The sequence below is a fragment of the Triturus cristatus genome, chromosome 1_2 (genome assembly GCF_964204655.1).
Source record: "Triturus cristatus chromosome 1_2, aTriCri1.1, whole genome shotgun sequence".
Classification (NCBI taxonomy): domain Eukaryota; kingdom Metazoa; phylum Chordata; class Amphibia; order Caudata; family Salamandridae; genus Triturus; species Triturus cristatus.
Genome location: NC_140580.1, coordinates 859,916,622 through 859,937,029, shown reverse-complemented (window position 1 = coordinate 859,937,029; position 20,408 = coordinate 859,916,622). Strand labels below are relative to the sequence as shown.

The following is a 20,408-nucleotide window of genomic DNA, read 5'->3' as shown; positions in this document are numbered from 1 at the left end:
CACCTTTTGCTCCGGGACCATACCCTGGGTTTTGCTTCCAAACACATCCCCTCTTCCATCATATTCTCTACATCCCAACGCAGCCTTTAGACTACCAAATTATACTCTTGTTCATTTCCCTTTTCAATAACTTCTAGATATTCTACATACTAACTCCAACATTCCTGCCTTTTTTTACACACACACACGTCTTCCATTTGCCTCTTATTGCTGCAATCTACACACTGCCAATCTCTCCACTTCATAACTCCCCTTTGACGCTCTTCCACCACTTCCAAAGTATGCGACACATGGGTGTTTTGCAGACAGCAATAGAAACTTTTTATTAAAATTGTGAGGCGCCTCCACAGCACCAATAATACAGTAGTGCAGTAGGCCGCTGCCAAGGTAGACCAGCAGCAAGTTTCACTGGCTCGGGTCAGGTGCCCATTGCTTCATGCAGACGTGAGTAGTACAAAATTATTCACAATCTTTATGCTGCGCCTCCTGCGGAAGGAAATGAGAAAGAAAGAAATCAGACAGGTTGGGACAGGAGGATTACTCACAGGGCATATACAGAGAAGACAAAGGCATGAAGAGAGCAAGTGGAAAAGAACGCCGAATGGAAGAGAAAAGGTGTTTCACCTAAGAAGAACAGAGGCTGCAGAGAAGGTACTGCTAGAGAGCAAGAGGAAGAGGCTGTACAAACATTAGGAGTGGTGAGCATTAGCAGCAAAAGCAGAAAGGGGAAGAAGAGTGCAAAAAGGATGAGAGGGGAGAAAAATAGTAGAGAGAAAATGTGACGGAAACTGGAGTACAGCAGAAGAGTGAGGAGAAGAAAGTCAAGGTGAAATCAAGAGCAAGAAGTCTAAAGTGTGAAGACGGGGAAAGAAGTGTCCAGAGATGATACAGTGGGCTACTGGAGTGCACATTCAGCATTAACTGGGGAAAAGGACACTGTGACAAACCCATACACGGCAGACAGTAGAAAAATCAGGAAACTGCAATCAGATCATCCACACATGCCAAAACAAACAAGCACTGGCAAAGCCAATAGCTCGCCTATGCAAGAGCTATTGGCTTTGCCAATGCGTTTTAACCATATACACCAGTGTGGCTGCTTGTTCAGCATGGCTAAAACTCTGTGGCATGTACAGAGTCGTGGAGTAGAGCGTCAAAGTGTCAAGTCGTAGAGTGTCTAGTGCTGCCTTGTCAAGGAGTAAAGTGTTGTCAAGTGTCGTTTCAAGGACTAAAGTGTTGAGTCGTTGTGTTGAGTCAGAGTAGAGTGTTGAGTCTTAGAGTGTACAGAAGTGGCGCAGAGTGGAGTGTCGTAGATCATACTGTAGTAAAGTGGAGTAGAGTGTTCGAGTGAGTTGTAGAGTGACAGAGTGGAGTGGCGAACAGTATTGCAGATTATCGTGGAGTAGCGTAGAGGGGAGTAAAGAAGCATAGTGTGTCGTGGAGTGGAGTGGAGTAGTGTAGAATCGAGAATGCATTGAGTGTTACCGCCATTGTGTTAGTGCCATTACAGACAACACATTTTCCGTTGAAATGATCATTACACATGCACAGAAAGTTTTACTAATAAAACTTTACAGCACACAATGTGTGGAAATGGCATCACCAAGTGTATTTAAGTGTTTTGGCCGCATTAAAATATTTGTTTCCACCATGGCTCAGAATTACAAAAAAGTCCATAATTTGTGCTTTTCTAATTCCGATATATTGGGAAATATTTACACAGTTGATTTACAGACATTATAATGTTGTTGTGTGCTAGAAAAATATAATATGCTACAGCATTCCTCTCACATGGGTACCCACCAGGATTGTCACTTACATCCTTTCACTTTGAAGCCAAAGAAAGAAAACACCAAGCTACCACAGGAGACAAGAGTCCGACACCGGTCTTTGAATGCACAGAAAATAGGACAAGATGAGCAAAAAATGTAAAGGCCTGTTTACAGAAAGCTAGCACTTCTGTAAGAATACAAGGCGCCAGTGGCAAATAGAAAGCAAGCAATCGTGAGTTACAAACCACAAGGATAATGGTAAGCAATTGGCGGAACGCATTCCCAGGGAAGCTTTCAGAATGTCCCCAAGAGGTATTTGCAAACCAGAGGGCTGCCCTGTCTGGTAGGCTGCGACTTAAAAATAAGAAGATAGGGAGACTGACGAAAACGAATGGAATAGTGGAGGTTGAAGAGAAGATCATTGAGCAACCAGCAGGAGTAAAACACGGAGTTCCATCACAATAATGGGATCGAAGAGATCCACCAGGAAGCGAGTGGCATGAGAACACTGGGAGACAGTAAATATAAATATGGGGTGCAGTAGCCATCGGATGCGTGAAGCCTTCCGACACCCTCTGGCTCGTGTCCATAACAGGAACCGAGGGGGAAGTATAACACGGCAAAACACTGCAACCAATGAAACTTTTCGGGGTGAGGGGTTGAATTCAGAGAAACGCATCGCAATAATTCGAGAGGCGGAATGGGCGTGGGGGTGGCACATCCGTCAGGAACTGAAAAGCAGGAGGGGAGAATGGGGGGCGGGGTTGGATCCGTTAAGAACCGAGGAGAAACACCGAGGGAGACAAATCCGAACAAACATGATTCTTTGAGGGAGGAAGGGAGCCACACAAGAACACACAAACTGGGTTTATGATTTCAGAAAATATTTCTTTAAATGAAAAACACATCATTGAAGAAATCAAACCAAACGATGAGTAAGCGGATGTTTTCCTGGGCCTCGACTTCTTGGAAGCCAATGCCCTCGAGGAGGAAGAACATTCTCAAACAACATAGAATTCCTGCTCCCCTCCCAGCCCCGGCAGCAGCAAGACACTAATAGTTTCCACACTGCCTCCCAAAAGAAATTAAATAATTAGACAGTTAGCAGCCCTGCAGCTATTAACCATGACAACACATTTGGAGGCAATTACAGATATTAGGCATTAAAGGCGCAGATACCGGGCCTCTCTACCCCATTCCTACGCACAAGCCATTGCCAGGGCCTGTGCCAGTGAAAGCAAGGCTACTGCAGCATCGGCGCAGCAACTACATCCAGAAACTACACGGAAGGCGCCCGCGAGGAAGCCACGCACAATGGACCGCCGAGCATTGAGAACTCTGGGCCAGCAAAGACGAAAACCCAACGGAACGCAAAATCAGCGGCAGTGACCGGCGCGTGGGCTTATGTCGGGCTGGGTGAGCTTAAACCAACCTCTGGATTCCGGGCATCAGAGCTGTGGCAGTGTAGGCTCGACAGACGGGCCTGTGACGGCATCACTCGACAGGGCAGACCGGAGCTTTACGTGTAGGAGGACTGTGCAGCTGGACGCCAGGCGACCGCTTTCTGATACCGAACGAGCATTATAACCTACGTTTAGAATAGGTCTCAGATCTTAAGTAACCATTAAAGAATTTCAGAGGCAGCTCAGGAATAACTGGGTTGTTTGCTGCACCTTGAGGTAAGGACCTTCCTGTTGGGGGGGGGGGACTCCGACCGGTCACCTCGGCTTCCTCTATACTGTGCACGTCTGAGGGTCCCCTACGTCGACCCTTGGTGGTCTCAAAATAGCACTTGCCATCCATGCATTACTTCGGCGCATGCCTCGGTTATACTCCTCCATCACCCGTGGGTCTGATACCCAGAGCGCCTTCCCGGCAGTATGCATCCTCTGCAAGCCCTTGGCGTCTCCTGCCACCCTGCATGGACTCCTCGGAATATATCCAGCGCGCACCTCCCATTACAATCGTGCAGGTGGGAAATAGGCTTTGTTAAATAATATTAAACATCTCACACACCGACAATAGTGTGGGCTCCAATTTCGTCTGTCAGCCAACATTACAAGTGTAGTTTATTTTAGGAGTTTCACATAGAGCGAACTAGACCCGAAGGTATCAGAGCGCTTTACATGAGCACAATAATTAAAAGATTGATGTAACCAGAGAATTAAAACACCATAACTTAACAGTGGATGGTCACAGAATTACTCTACTTTCAACAGTGTCTCACACCCTCAGTTTAAAGGTCAGCTCCAGGGGAAACGGTACCAGATGTCATGACCGTGAACCTATGAAAAGAGGATACTCCTCATTCTTTACTCACAATTGGAATCCTTTAACCATTCCTTTCTTCCTCAACTGCCCTGTCTAGCATAAAAAGCTAAATCTGGGATTATGGCAGCAAAATTACACATATTGAGGGCGACCCTTGGTGCTGTGTTCCTCCAGTTCTTGGGGACCTCCCGCCCCACCATCAAAAAGTACACACAGATCCCATGTGTCAATGGACTTCAGATTAGTATTAATGACAAGGTAGATTTGCAAGGTGTTGTATGGAGCCTAGATGTTGCATGTTCCAAGAATCAAAGGGGTCAGGGAATCTATGCAGGTGTCCCCAGGTCCCAGATTGCGAACGCTGAGGGTATAGTGTCAAAGATACCAGCATGATAGAAAAACAGAAGGGGGTGAGCAAGTGAAATATTTGAGTGCATGACAGTGCCACCATTCCCAAAGTGGCTGCTCCCATTGCTCGAATAACATCGAGGGAGAATGTCTGATCTGTATATCAGTAAATAAAAGATGAGATTAACATAGGGTGCAACCAAGATTAAGACATGGTATGACGAGAAAAGCAATTGCCATACCTTTCCATCTTCATACAGCTACGTGCCACACAAAATTCAGCCCTTCATGAGGCCTCTTGGCAGCACCAACACTGACCTCGATCATAAAATCGCTGGGATCAGCCATTGGCGAGGAATTGTGTAAAAAAATAGGTTATTGATTGAAAGGGGATGGGATGAACACCCTACTCGAGCAACAACCACAATCCTAGTCAGGGTGAACCACAAGAGTCACTAAATTAACCTTGCTCGACCCTCTGGTAGCTTGGCCCAAAATAAATTAGGCTTAACCTAGAGGAAATGTGTAAAGTATTTACGTAGCACACAAACAGTAATCCCAAACTGATTTAGAAAAAGAGTTCATTTCAATGAATTAAATTGCACCAAAATGAATTAAATCCAATCAGTAAATCCAGAGATATTGAATTCCAATGTTTTAGGTAAGTAAAGCATCTAAAAGCACAAAGCTCCGCTTACAGTCATCTGGTCGTGTAAGACCAGGGGAAAGTCACACGTTAAAATCGACCACAACGGAGCGCAGGCCGAACACAGGGACCAATTTAGTCCAGCTGAAAAAGTTTTGTTCTGAAATTCCAGCATGAAGAGTCCAGTTCACAGTGGAGGAGGTCACGAGGAGCAAGAAGAACATCGCTGTAGCAGCACAGGCTGTCATCGCTATAGCGTGAATTGTAGAACCTGCATTGCCGGTGGTCGCTCTAGTGTGAAGAGTCTGATTCACCGGATCTTCACATACGCAGTTGTCGCGGGAGGCAAGATTTCAGTACAAAGTGGCCAATTTCCATTCGCGAAGACCCCAAAACTTCAGGGTTTGTCCTTTTCTTGAAAAGGAGTGCACTTTGATGCCACCCAAGGGTCCAAGGCCAGGGGAGGCATATTTTGGGGATATGGAACTCACTCTAGAGGATGCCAGAAGGGTTCAGGCAGATCCAGTTACAGGAGGTCACCTGGGAAGTTGCTGCGAGGCCTCTGGAGCGTGTTGTATCCCTGTAGCTCAGAAAAGCTTGTCAGCCAACTGATCCTTGGAGTTAGTCAGGCTAGCATGGAATGAAGGGAGCATGTCCAGTCTTCTATCTGACAGAGCAAGGGAGACCTCAAACAACAGGGCAGTACTCTGAGGAACAAGGAAGGCCTTCTTCTGCAATGCCCACAGGTCCAGTAGTGTACTCAAAAAGTGTTCCGAGGGTCCAGTATTTGTATCTTTATATATAGTATTTATATTTATAGCCTTTGAAGTGGGGAGGAATTTTCTATGCTACCGTAAACCTGGTTCTGGAGAATTCTTCCCTTGTCCAGGCTCAAAAAAGTCTGAGGTGACAAAAGGCTAGTGTTAGGTTCCTTTGTGTATGCTGGAGGTAAGACCTTTGACATGCAAATGGGGCAGAGAACAATGCGTCCCCGTCCCCTGCCATCCTGGCAGGATAGCCCATCCTGCCAACACATAGTCCCCCTTTTTTGTTCCACAGTCTGGGAGGAATACACAAAGCCTAACATCAGAGCAATTCAGTCATGTGACACAGAACACAGGCAGCAGGCACAAATGGTTAGGGCAAGAAAATGCAACTTTCCAAAAGCAGCATTTTAAGAATTGTGACTTAAAATCAGACTTTACCATTAACGAAGCTTATATTACAATTCATTTGGGTCTAAACATGAAACTTCTACATGCTCCCAATCAAAAGTTCTAACTAACATACAATTGCCAATACTGATGTACGTTCAATCCATCACCCAAACTAGATGATCACACACTTCAGTTGTTATGAACATTGCATGATTTCCAGAAAATGTGTACATTTTTACTTTGTTTTTTAGTTTTGCAAAGAACTATTATTTTATGGATCCAAGTTATTTAGACATTGAATAATTAGAACAATTTTACGTAACACTGGGTCAACACACTTAAAAATTGCACCACATGTAACAAAACACAGACACTGTACGTTACATATAAAACATCATAGTGCAAGACAAATCTTAACTCCTGGTTCTGTACAATTTAAACAAAAAAACAATCACCCCTGCTTTAGTCAATTACACATTATACACTTGTATTAGGCAAGGGCAGTGACCAAACTGTGGTCCTAATGGGCCTGTCTAGACATACTTTTTAATCTAAGAATTCATTTTTTAGTGAGCCACAGTGCAATAGCATAGTAGAACACTTGTTTGGTTCTAAACAAACCCAGTCAACGCGTTTCAAAACCTTCAACGTTTTTGAGGGTACTCCTCAGAACTCAAGGAGAGCCATTTTATAACAACTGCAGGAAAATTGCGGCAAGAATAAGGTTGAATAGAGGAGAAAGTGATGCACTCTACGGAGGGAAAGAACTCTCCTTGAGTTCTGAGTCCTGAGGAAAACCCTCAAAAACTTTGGGAAGGGTTCGAAACGCATCGACTGCTTTTGTTTAGAACCAAACAAATGTTCTACTAAGCTATTCCAATCTGTGGCTCACTAAAAAATAATTCTTCAAATTTAAAAAAAATGTCTAGACGAACCCAGTAGGACCACTGTTTGGTCACTGTCCTTGCCGAATACAAGTATATAATGTGTAATTGAGTAAAGCAGGGGTGGATGTTTTATTTCAAAAGTGTTTAAATTGTGCAGAACCAGGAGTTAAGATTGGTCTTGCACTATGATGTTTTATATGTAATGTACAGTCTGAATGTTTTGTTCTATGTGGTGGAATTTGTAAGTGTGTTGTCTCTGTATTATGTAAAATTGTTCAAATTATTAAGTTTCCTTAATAACTTGGATCCATAAAATAAGAATGAAGAATTTTTTTCAAAACTAAAAAAAACAGAAAAAAATTAAATATTTTCTGGAAATAAATCCTGCAATGATCATTACTGAGGTGTGTGATCTAGTTAAAATGATGGATTGAATGTACATCAGTATTGGCAATTGTGTGTTGATTGGATAATATACATGGCCTAGCTTTACTGGTTGAGGGCTGAACCAAATCAAAAGTTAGTACTCATTAAATGTAAAATGGCAACCCAAAGTTGGTCAATGGGAGAGATTTTTGTAGCAGTGAAAAACTTTTTTTTATTTTTTTTTATTTTTTTTAAACAGTTTTATATAGCGCAAACTTGACCCGGGTATCAGAGCGCATTACATAGCACCAGTTGCATTACATGAGGACACATTCATTTTTGGTAGGCACGGGGAGATTAAGTGATTTGCCCAGAATCACAGGATGTTCAGCGTCATTGCCAAAACTCGAACCCAGTTCCACAGATTCGCGGTCGACCGCCCTAGCCGTTAGGCCAACTCCTCTCCCCAACTTTAGGAGTTTTGACAGTTAGGACATGTAAAATTTGAACACATACGTCCTACATGTTAAGTACAATGCACCTTGCCCTAGGAGGATTTAAGGCCTACATTTGGGTGACATACATTAAAAAGGAAGATTTAGGTCTGACAAAATGTTTATTTTGTGAGGTCAAAATGGCAGATTAAAACTGCACTAAAGGCTGCAGTGGCAAGCCTGAGGCAATGTTTAAACTGCTACTTGAGTGGGTGGCACAATTAATGCTACAGATCCACTTCTAGTATTTAATTTTACTGGCCATTTACTAGGGACTTACAAGTCAATTAAATGTGTCAATTAAGTGTAAGCCAATTATACCATGTTTTAGGGATAGAGCACAAGCAGGTTAGTACTGGTTTGAAGCGATAGTGTGCACAGAGTCCTAAAAGCCACCAATAAAAGGTTCAGCAAAGGAAGAGAAAGTTTAGGATGATCCTGTTTAGATTGTGAAGTCCAACAAACTGCATCCTTTACACCACTCCCTAAAACTAAGATCTAGCAGAGGAAAGGGGAATCTGTCGAGGGCTTCAGGAGCAGAAGAGACCGAAATGTATCAAGAATGTGAAGGGAAACCGGCTGTTTAGAAATGGGGATTGGGGGTGACCTCATGCCGACAGCCTGTAAGGGGGGGGAACTGGAATAGAGGTGGAGGACTGGAAGGGAAGTGGAGGACTGGAAGGGAAGTGGAGGACTGGAAGTGGAGGAACATGAAAGCTTTTGAGAAGAAGCTAGTACATTTCTACTTTAATTCTGGAAACAGCTACAATACTAAGGTGACGTGGAGCATGAAGGATGAAATAGAAATGGTGGTCTAAGATCTGAGGAGGACTTCTAGTCAGCAGCACCCAAGTGACATCCTAGGTCACAGACAGGGAGGAGTACAGCCCATCAGGAATACTGGTTGCAAAAATATTATAAAATATCTTCCCAAATCTAGCCATAGCAAATATGTGGGAGGTCCTGGCAGACCGAACTGCAGATTGGAATCCACTGAATTTCAATGTAGGTCAGTTAATAGTAGCAGGTGTTTGTGCTGCAGCATATGCACTGCAATGCCTGGTTCTGTGTGGTCATGGCATGGTGGTGGTGGGAGCAGTTCGAGCTAGTTCTTTGAGAGCCGTGACGGACGAGTAGAAACACTAGGGTTTCTCAATCTCCCTCTGGATGCAGGGAGAAGGGATCCCCTGGAAGCATTACACAGTGGTCTTCCTGTCCGTACTACAATTTGGTACATACCTTCAGCGGCACCATTCTCTTTAGGGAATTGGAGAACTGCAGCTGCCAGGCAAGTGGACTTCTTCGGGAACTGCAGATCAGTTTTTCAGTTGGGCATAGGTCAGTAAGACTGACTAGTGATAGGAAGACCACTACTAAACAAGACCAAAAAGTACTTGCCTGCTTTCAGCACTATAAAAGAAAGCAGGTAGATGCTTCTAGTGCATCAATACTTCGCATATTACGATAGCTCTGAAGATACTGCCTTGCCTTCTTAGCTGCCTCGATTCTGCGGTTTGTTCTGCTGCGATTGGTGGTCTCCCTGCTTTACATGAAAGGTGTTCAACGTAGGTCGATTAGTGCAGGATCCCTGCCAGATTTTAAGGACATCAACGTAAGATAAATGTAGGTACACTGAATTTAAACTGAACTCATTTATATAGTCAGTCATCCCAGAGATGCCATTGATCCAGCCATTAGACTTGGACATCCCGGCTTTTGTGGTTCCCCATGATACCCAGATTTTTGTCCTCTAGAGGAAATGTTTTCACCAGAATGCTTCTTTTTCTATAGCCTACTTTAGTCTAGAATTCTGGAGATTCAAAAATTTGAAGGCAGCCTCGGGCCATTTCTGCATTAAAAGAAGCTGGGGAACGTGTAGCCCAGTAGACCAAAGCACCAATAACAATTCACTCTAAATACCCCCGTCATCCAATAGCTCACAGCTACCTACTCACCAGTCTCCATTGCTCATGCATTTTTATTCTCCAAAGGCATATGGGGCATGCTAATGTGTCAGGTGTATGCATTTGTATAACTCCCAGTAAATTATCTATTTCATGTGTTGTATTTGTGCAGAGAAAAGGTAGCAGAATGATGGGGAGGGACAAAATTAGAAATACAATTAGAAATTTACAGAGTGGGACTGAGTTTTTGATAGGGGAGCTGAATTAGTTTCTGTACCCTAATTCCTGGCTGAGTAGGTGTGTAGCGAGTTTTGGCGATGTATTCAGATGAAGCACAATGTTCAGGTCAGTGGTAGAAGCCTACAGAAGTCAATATGTCACTTACTTTCACAAACTTTCCATGTAGCAGGTAAGGTGACTTGAAATCATTCTGACAGTTGGAATACGCCATGCCTAGTCCAATCCCAGACGAAAAGACAATGGGCCAAGTCTTCCCTGAAAGGATTAGAGAAATGAAGCATTAAGACAGAATCGTGCATTTGAGTATCCATGGGCAGAAGGGAGTGCACGCAGACAAAGCTGGATCCATCCAAGCAAGAGACCATGGTTCAAGTGCTGAGCATTAGGGTTTTTAACACATTACAAGGCGATAATAAACAGCACTACCTTTGAGAACAAAGCAACCGAGACGGCATAGTCAGTAGCAATAAATATAGAGAAAGGCTCACTTTCTCAATACACAATGTAAAGAGAAATAAACTCCTTTGATACAAGCTACAGGAAATGAGGCTGGAAGAGTGACCCAAAGCTTAAAAAAAGAGCTAGAGAGCCTGGGACAGAGGTTGGGGGGTGGAGGGGAAGAGGAAAGGTGAAAGTAATTGAGAGGAAGAGCAATCTAGAAAGAGACAACAAAAAAGAAAACTTAAGGTAGAGAGAGACAGAAGGGGGAAAAAAACCCATTACTTTTAATACTAGTTCTGCATCATAGGAATATTCATTGGAGTCAAACCCCGAACGACGCAGTCCCCGGGATAAAAGATCTTACCAGCAGAAGGTTCCATCCCCTCAATGGTTCTACCAGTTCTACCAACATTATCAACAAGGGCAAAAATACCAATAATCGGAGACAGGCGAGGTGTGGAGTGGCTTGACGAGCCAAGATAGCAGGCTGACTGCTTCGAAGCTTCCGGACTGCAATCTCACTTCCAGGCGAAACCTGTGTCTGCTGGATGAATCTGCCTCCCCCGGCCGCTGCTGGGGACAGGGGGAGATGCTGGCAGCAGAGCTTTACAGCCTGCCGTGATCATGCAGCGAACCTGAGAGAGACACCTTGAATCAACCCATAAAACTGAACCTGCGGTGAAGGGGGCGCCCCACCTGGACACCTTCCTGATTCCTTGCTGTGAGCAAGGGCGGCGGCACAAGAGATGATACATTGTCTGCGGGGCATGGATGGTTTATTGACCCCACCCACCCCATGGAGCTTGTAGTCAGAGCTCCCTTTACTCTTCCCTTCACCCGCTTAAAGAAGAGCGGCATAACAACCCCTACCACCTCCACCGCTTTGGTGACTGCAGGGGAGATACTCAGGGGCATCAAGGAGAGGCGCATGGAGGCCACGCTCGAAAACCTCACGACTGCAACAAGGGAGTCACACGGACACTTGGGAAGTCCCAGCAGCCACTATGGTCACCGTGAGTGGCAGCCAGTGAGCCACGAAATAAGGACGACTCCCTGTGCATGAAGAAACCTTGCGGGGTGTGACTGCTGCGGCCCCCTCCCTTCTTCCATCCAGCACTGCATACCGAACCCTCTTCCACCCTCCCCCTACTTCTGTGTGCTCATGAAGGGGCAGGCGCTTATGGCCAGAGAGACTGTGCCCACAGCGGTGAGGGGCCCATGATTGTCTGAGGAGCCAAACTGCCCATGCCTTCATGCGGGAACATGCTGGAGGGTTGAAAGATAGCCATCTTCTTATCTGCCGACCCTGGAGCTGCCCCCTAGCTTGAGACTGCACACCGCCACCTCTCCCTTCACCCTTTTTTTTGGTCCCTGGATCTCCCCTGCCTCAGCCTTCCTAACCAGGCTGCAATCTGGAGAGCTGCAGTGACAGCGCGGACCTGTCGCTAGGGCACCCGTGAATGCTAAGACCCATGCCAGCAACGGCCGGTGCAGGTAAACGCAGTGCGGCGGGGTGATGTAGACAGACAGAATAGGTAAAATTAAATAAATCCTATTCCTTAGTCTGTCGAAATTCCCTTCGCCCCACCGCGCTTACCAGAACCGGCCGCTGCTGCCCACTGCCCTGAAACCACCCTCCTTGAGGGAGGCTCGCTGTCTGGTCGTCAATTACCCTACGTCTACCCTGGCAACCAACTGGATTGGAAGAAAAGACATGTTTGCAGTGATACAACAGCCCCAACACCAGCCTTGGATTGGGCAACAGTGCCTTGCAAGTGCCGGTGAGCGCAGACACGCTGTGTTGCTTCCCAGCAACAACAGTCCCCCAACCTCCTAACCTGGAGCAGATGAACCGTGAGAGGAAACAGGTTCTGGAAGTCGCGGCATCCAGTCGCACTGCTGACAGGGTCACACTCTTACACCAGCCTCAAATGCTATTCCAGAAGAGACTGTGGTTCACCAAGATCCTGCTTCCCTGTCCGGAACGGCATCATGCCGCCAGATGCTATGCCACAGACGGTGGACAACATTCTCTGATCCTGTTGCTTGCTCGTCTTGTCCTCTTCCTTCTCTTCACTCTCCACTGAACCCCTTTCTCCTACTTCTTTCTCCCCCATGCTGCTAAATGACTCCCCTCCCCCCGCCCTTTTTTGCCTGCTCATCTGTTTCCGCCCTGCCTGATCACTACGTGGCGCTGGGCTATTACACATTCTCCTATACGCACTGCAGGCCCTGCTGTGGGAGCCTGATTCAGCTCCCTTACCCTCTATCTCTCGCTGTGCGACTCGCGCTGCACTGTTCGGGGGACCACACACCCTTCCCCCTCTGCTACAGCCATGATTCCACATGCGGCCCAGCAACACTCCACATTGCCTCCCGAGCCAGATCCCCCACGTTACACTATTTGAATGGTGTATAGTTATGCTTAGTTTGGACTGGCTGTTTGTATCCTGCCGGTAGTATTCTTACCCCTGTTCAACCGTTCCAGTTTGCAGACTGGCCCTCACACACCGACATCCTTCATCTAGACTCAGCTACCTCTGTGGTGAACAGCACTAATCCATCACCCCAACATGATGCATCCTTCTGACCTTACCGTGATCACATGGAATATCAGGGGGATGCACACTCCTTCCCAAGAATACTCAATCTATTCCTACCTGCACAGACGCTTTGTCCACATAGCATTTCTGCAGGAAATGCACATCACTCAGAGTCCAAGCGTCTTCTCCGACAATGGAGACACCAGGTCTTTACAACGGACTACTCCTCTTATGCTGGGAGGGCGGGGGGGGGGGGGGGGGGGGGGGAAAGGGGCGGTCGATCATCCTCTGGGACATCACATTTGTGGCCACCGACTGTTATCCCTCAGGGCCGCTACCTCTTTGTGGAGAATACACTAGAGAGACACCCCTTGCTCCTCTGAACAATATAAGCCCCAAAGAGAGCAGGTTACCTTTCTTGATCTGCTCTCAGAGGTCCTCGCAATGCGGGCGGTATTCTCCTATTACTAGGTGGAGACTTCAACAGTGTCTCAGGCACAGCACTGGATAGATCTTATTCTTCGCTTCCCCAGTCCCCACGCATTCTATGCCAAGCGCCTGAGTGCACCACTGGAAATCAAACTAAAGGGAACCCACTGTCCCTAGGAACCCGGGTAAATATAAACAAATAAATGTTTCAGCTTACGCCTTCGCTTCCTAGGCTACAAAAAAATGCACCGGATAAAAAAAAAAGTGCTGGAAATCAACCAACTGTTTAATGGATACCTACACAATCTTTCCTGCACAATCTTATGCAGATATCGGGTATACATATTTGCATATGGTACAAATATGCACAACAATAACAAATATGCTGTAGGTGCTCTGTGTGGACAGCGCTGTGTAAGGAGATGATGAAATATTAAGCGAACAAGAAGTGCGCATTCCTACACATAAGAAAAACGCAAATGCTGACTTAAGGATGCACAAATTCAGGGTATGTGAAGCCCTGTATTCAGGGTCCCACTTACGGCAATTTTTCAGTAAAGTAACAATAGACCTGTCGACGTTTTGCCCCCAATATTTCAATTTAAGAACAGAGCCTTCATCGGGCCTACAAGAAGACACCTACATCAAAGGACAAACATTCTTAACTAATGATACAGTAGGATTATAAAACCTCGTAAAAAATATTTGAGAGTGGGTAGCCTCACTTCTTTAGTATAGAGATATATGAAATAGTTATTTCGAATCGATCAGATTAAATACACCAATATGAAATGCATACGCCTGCCATTAAGGGAGATACATTTACGTTGTGTCAAGTATACACAAAAGTAAAATTTATAACCATGGGAGGTGAATGAATCCATGTGAGGTCTGCGAGCCCTGGGGGTAGGAGCATGCATGTCTTTAACACACCACATCTTCAACAAAGCAAGCTCCACCATCGCACCCCATCTCAGCAAGATCATCAACAGTTCCTTCGAGACCACCACCTTCCCGGAGAGCTGGCAACACACCGAGATAAACGCCCTACTCAAGAAACCCAAAGCTGACCCCAAGGACCTCAAGAACTTCTGGCCCATCTCCTTCCTCCTGTTCTTGGCTAACAAGAAGATAGTCATCAAGCAACTGACCTCCTTCCTCGAAAAGAACAAAATCCTGGACCTGTCCCAATCCGGATTCCGGACAGCAACCACAGCACCGAAACAGCCCTCATCGCCACAACCGACTACATCAGGGCCATGATGGACAACGGAGAAACCGCAGCCCTCATCCTCCTGGATCTCTCGGCCGCCTTCGACACGGTCTGCCACCACACCCTCTGCACACACCTCCACAACGCAGGGATCCGCGAAAGAGCACTGGACTGGACCACCTCCTTCCTCACCGGCAGAACCCAGAGTCCGCCTTCCCCCTTTCCGCTCTAAAGACACCAAGATCATCTGCGACGTACCCCAAGGATCATCCCTCAGCCCGACACTCTCCAACATCTACATAGCACCGCTCGCTAACATCGCCAGATCGCACGACCTCAACATAGTCTCATACGCCGACACCCAGCTGATCCTCTCCCTCACCAAGGCCCCCACCACCGACAAATCCAACCTCCACGAAGGAATGAAGGGCATCGCCGAATGGATGACGCTCAGCCACCTGAAACGGAACTCGGACAAGACGGAGGTCCTCATCATTCGATCCACCCCCTCCGCCTGGGACGACTCATGGTGGCCAACCACACTGGGAGCGGCACCGACACCCACTAACCACGCACGCAACCTGGGAGTCATCCTGGACTCTGCACTGTCAATGACCAAGCAAGTGAACGCCGTCTCCTCCTCCTGCTTCAACACCCTCCACATGCTCTGCAAGATCTACAGATGGATCCCCCACCGGTACCAGAAGGACGGTTACCCAAGCCCTTGTCAGCAACAGACTGGACTATGGCAACGCTCTCTACGCAGGAACATCAGCCAAACTCCAGAAACGACTACAACACATACAGAACGCATCAGCACCCCTCATCCTCGACATCCCCCGCCACAGCCACATCACAGCCCACCTGAAAGACCTACACTGGCTCTCCGTCAACAAGAGTAAGCTCCTCACCCACGCTCACAAAGCTCTCCACAACACCGGACCAGCGTACCTCAACAAACGACTCACCTTCTACACCCCGAACCGCCAGCTTCGCTCCGCTCCGCTGACCTCGCCCCCGTCCCCCGCACCCGTCGCGTGACCGGCGGTGGCAGATCATTTTCTCACCTCGCCGCAAAAACCTGGAACACCCTCCCCATCAGCCTACGACAGACCCAGGACCTGCTGACCTTCAGGAGACTCCTCAAGACCTGGCTGTTCGAGCAGTAGCAGCACCCCCCACCTTGCCCCCCCGCCCCCCAGCGCCTTGAGACCCTCACGGGTGAGTTGTGCGCTCTACAAATGTATTGATTGATTGCATGTAAAAGTATATAAACTAGGTGACCAAGGTGACACACCACAGGGGGCAGAATGCAATCCAGGGGGCGGAATACCAAACAACGCTTAATGGCAAACTTGTGCATTTCAGATCGGAGTATTTAATCTGATTGGAAGAGTGTTATACTATCGATTCCTCAATTTATACCACCAAAATAAACATTAAAAAACTAACTAAAACGCCAATAAAAGACTCTTCTGCACTATTTATGCTAAAAGTCTTTGAAATAGCTCAACGTAGGGTGTGCCCAATTTGGAGGAAATTTTTGGCTAGGAGTTCCTTAGCAAGAGTCTTTTCCCTTTTTTGCAATAGATGTCTATCAGCCTACATTTTTTCAAGCCTTTTTCATATTTTAGCCTGCACTTATGTTGCAATGAAGTTTTAAAAATGTTGCCAGGATAAGTTTATTTAGCTTTTCCGGGAAACAATCCACTTCTGATGGGCTGTTCACAGAGTGCTGTCCATACTATTGAAAAATGGCCTTTGGCACCCTGTCCTGTATTTCTATGATCCGCATATCTAAGGCTCCTGGTCCACGCAGATAGCAGGAGGTCATTCATGGATTTATAACCAGTGATGAAGATCCTACAATTAACATGGTGATCCAGAGTAGAAGTGTGAGCCTGTGGAAATGGGTGAGAGAGTGGAAGCTCAAGCAAGGAGTAAGGAACCCATGACCAAGAGGGGAAAGAATGAAAGCAAGTCTGTAGAAGAGGTATGAGCTAGGGGGCACAGAAGATAAGACGCACCTTAACTAGAGCATGCTCCCGACCAAGATAAGGGTGCAAGCATCCAAGGATGAAGGGCACGGATGAAGGTGCAACCCACTGAGGGAAAAAGGGTGGGGACGAGAGGATGCCCGAGCAAGAGGGGCAGATAAGAGCCCGGGGTGCATGCAAGCACAAGTTCGAGGAGTGGAGAAGAGCACATAGGCAAGTCCAAGCCAGAGGGAAGTCAAAAAAGAAGGGAAGAGTGCATGCACCCGAGCAGAGGGTGAGACTCAGGGAGAGAGGAGGCTAGAGGGGGAGGGAAAGGAGAAAACATAGGCCAGAGGGAGAGAACATGAGCTAAAATGGCTGGACGAGAGCCAGATAGGGATGTGAAGGCATACAATGCGTGAAAAATGAAGTAAGTGAGTCTGAGTAGGAAGGGAAAACTGCAGGCACCAGCGAGAGCCAGGAAAAGGAAAGTAAAAGGCTGTTGCACGCTTTCAGTAAACCACCATCAAAAATTCAAAACTCCTGGAAGAAAACAGCCCAACCTCTTCTGGAATTACCATACGCTCATGTACACAATGATGAACCCTAATCTACCTAGATTAGAGCGTGGCATGCTTCATCAGTGGGTTACACATTTAGCACTAGGAAGCATCTTAGGAGGGCTATGTTTTCACTACTTGCACAGTGTAGTCGTAATGGGCTCCCTAGCTTGGTCGAGTATGTACCTAAAATTAATATTCTCCATTTGATAAACGGTCAGCCCTAAATTAAAATGATATATATGTGTGAGCTAAATTGATTTTACTGGTATCTCCATCACAAGCTTAAAAACAGGAGGGTTAAACAATAGATGCTGCTTCTCTTTGCTCTCAACATGCTTTGGCACTTGAATATTGCCCCTTTGGAGTCAGGCATCTTCCTCAGGACAAAATGGAGTATCTTGCATCATGTGAAACAGTCCGTAGTTCATGAGGCATGTTCACCACAGTGTTGAAGCTAATTTCCCATGGCCCCACTTACCGAAGAGGCCCCGTGACATGCTACTGGTGAAGTTGTCAGCACCTGCGGCATGTTTCACAGGGCTGGACAATAATCAGTCTGTCCCATGAAACAGGTCATGCCCACGCTGCAAGATATGCTTCCAGCCATATGGGTGTGAGTGGCGAGCACACATAGGCCCCAACTATTTTATTAATGACAAATGAGGAAAGTTGTTAAGCCACATTATGGTGTATTAAGCCATGTCCAAGAGAGAATTTGATACAATGCACATCCAAACGGAATAATTTTTTGGTCCTGTTATATGTGGCAATCATGGAAAGGTAGATTGAAACCAAGGTCTCTAGGTAAGGGTCCAACAAACAGTTTTGCTCCAGGTCCAACAAAAGCTTCCAACTGGCCCGGCAATTTATGCAAGTGCATTCAATATGTCCTTTATTTTTTCATAAGATGGAGACAGCAGTACAAACACCCTTTCTTCATTGAACATCTTGGGAAGAAACAGTTTAAGCTTCCCTTATTCAGATGAGAGGTAGAGCTTGGAAAGCAGCACGCAAGTTTTTCCATTCACTTGACCGATCCAAATAGGTCTGCAGCAGAACAAGCTTTGCTTTCTCACAGAACAAGAACAATATGGCAGAAGCAAGCAAGCTTCTCTCCCACAGAAGGGAGCAAGTGCAATCTTTGCTTCCCTTAGACCAGATTCAGCAGGGGACACTAGTTCAAGCTTTTCATACTTGCAGAACATGTACAGTTGAGCAACATGTAGGTTAGAGATAGATCTGTGGAGAAGGTGCTTAAATCACTGAAGAATGTATAGGTGCAAGTGGGAGTGACTATGCAAGATATTACACCATTTTCTGCTCTACCTTTCATTCCACATCAGCATCCTGATGGTCTGGCTGCTGTAACTTAGTAGGAGGTCCTAGTTATTTGGAGGAGCCATGGTATAGACAGAAACACAGGCCAGTCTCTTCAAAAAGTATTTGAATGCACGTGCACCAGGCTGTGTGCAATCCCAGCCTTGGTGCTGAACCTTTTCAAAATATTGCGGGCTGCCAATAGCTGCTGATACTGTAGGCAGACTAGCACCTCTTTGCCAATACTGGAAGCTGGAAGAAGAATTGGGCATCCCTACTGATGCTGGAGGCCGAGAGAAGGACTGGCAGCTCTCTGTCGATGCTGAAGGCTGAAAACAGGGCCTGACAGCTCTCTGCGTCAGAGACCAGGAGAAAGGCTAGGACCTCTCTGCTGATGCCGGAGGCAGACAACAGGGAAATATGGCTTTGCCGATGCTAGGGATGGGGAGGAGGTCTACATCTTGCTACCGATACTGGTCTGGCACCACTCTTGATGCTGAAGGCCAGGAGAAGGATTGGCCTCCCTCTGCTGATGTTGGAGGCTAGGAGAAGGAATGTCAATTGCCTGCTGATACTAGAGTTAGGGGAAGGACTTGCTGGTCTGTCAATATTGCAGCCAGAGACAACTTGCATACCCAGGCGACTACTGGAGCTAAGGCAGATTCCAGGCAGATTTCTCTTGCAATATTGTAGTTTGAGGGACGGCCTATGTGCATGTTTAGTTCTACAACAGGAGTGTACGCTTGATGACAGGCTAATCAGGTAAATATAAAATAAAGAGCATTCAAACAGGAGAGCAGTTTTTCAGGCATCTACGCATGCAGGAGCAAGAAAGATTCACACAACTCTACCAGTACTTTTGCTACAAAGAAATCCTCTCTTATCTGTGGCAGTGACGATTTCTACACAATTAAGGATTTACCGCACATAAGATTAAACAAAAATAAAACTAGCTCAAATTGTTCAAGGCACTAAAAGAAAGTGCCACACTTGGTGGCAATCAATGGAAAACCCTTTGCTAAGGATACCTTTTAACCTTTCAGCTGCAGATTGCTACTTTCAGGTGTTAAACTGGTACTTATTAAGATGAACTGTTGCCTGCACAATGTGTATCAAAATTACAAAATACTGCCACAGAACAAGGCACATTATGCCACATAAGTTCATTTTTTTGCCCTATAATAGCCACCCATGCAGTCTAATTGGCCCTTGCATTGCTGCATCATTCCATTGGCCGTGCTTATAACTAAGTTGATACCAGTAAAAAACAGAAGAGGACAGGCATATAGCCTTGGAAAAGATAGCTCTCTTGGCCAATCCTGAAGCCTAGGAGGACTTACATCTCTGAATATATAGGGGTCAATGAATAACTTGCATATATCTGCAGTTAAACCTCTTGTGACGCTGTCGTCAGGGATGAGGACATATTTACATATAACGGAGCCGAAAATCAGAGAATCCCATCTGAAATAGTGCAAATTCGGTTAGACTAGTAGGTCCTTTTACTTACTTTTAAAGAAGATCACTGAAAAAACTACTCCCAATCCAAGGCCAGCACCTACAAAGATAAAGGAAAGAAATTAGTCACATGAGCACCTGCACAAACATTTATCCGCCCTGAGAGAGGTTAAACTGTTACTTTAGCATTTACATTAAAGTCACATTTTATCAAGGATTTATACCATCTAGCAACAGGTATTTATAGACAATACCAGGATTCCTAAAAATATTGCTGTTTCCTAATCTAAAGATAGGGTTTCATGTTTTGCATCTTATCTGGGTTCATCGAATGCTCAGAAAACACACAAGAGACGGGCAGCAGCAAAATATAAAATAAAGTG

General features: G+C 46.0%; 1 protein-coding gene across 1 annotated transcript in view; it reads right to left on the bottom strand.

The window, feature by feature from the left end:
* Positions 1-295: 295 nt before the first annotated feature.
* Positions 296-20,408, bottom strand: part of MICOS10 (mitochondrial contact site and cristae organizing system subunit 10) — a 221,003-nt gene continuing 200,890 nt past the window's right edge. The window contains exons 2-4 of the mRNA XM_085609089.1: positions 20,078-20,125; positions 10,231-10,340; positions 296-486 (exon numbers count right to left, since the gene is read on the bottom strand). Of these exons, the coding sequence (XP_085465215.1) occupies positions 460-486; positions 10,231-10,340; positions 20,078-20,125 (185 nt within the window). The 3' untranslated portion in view covers positions 296-459. The remainder of the gene's footprint in view (positions 487-10,230; positions 10,341-20,077; positions 20,126-20,408) is intronic.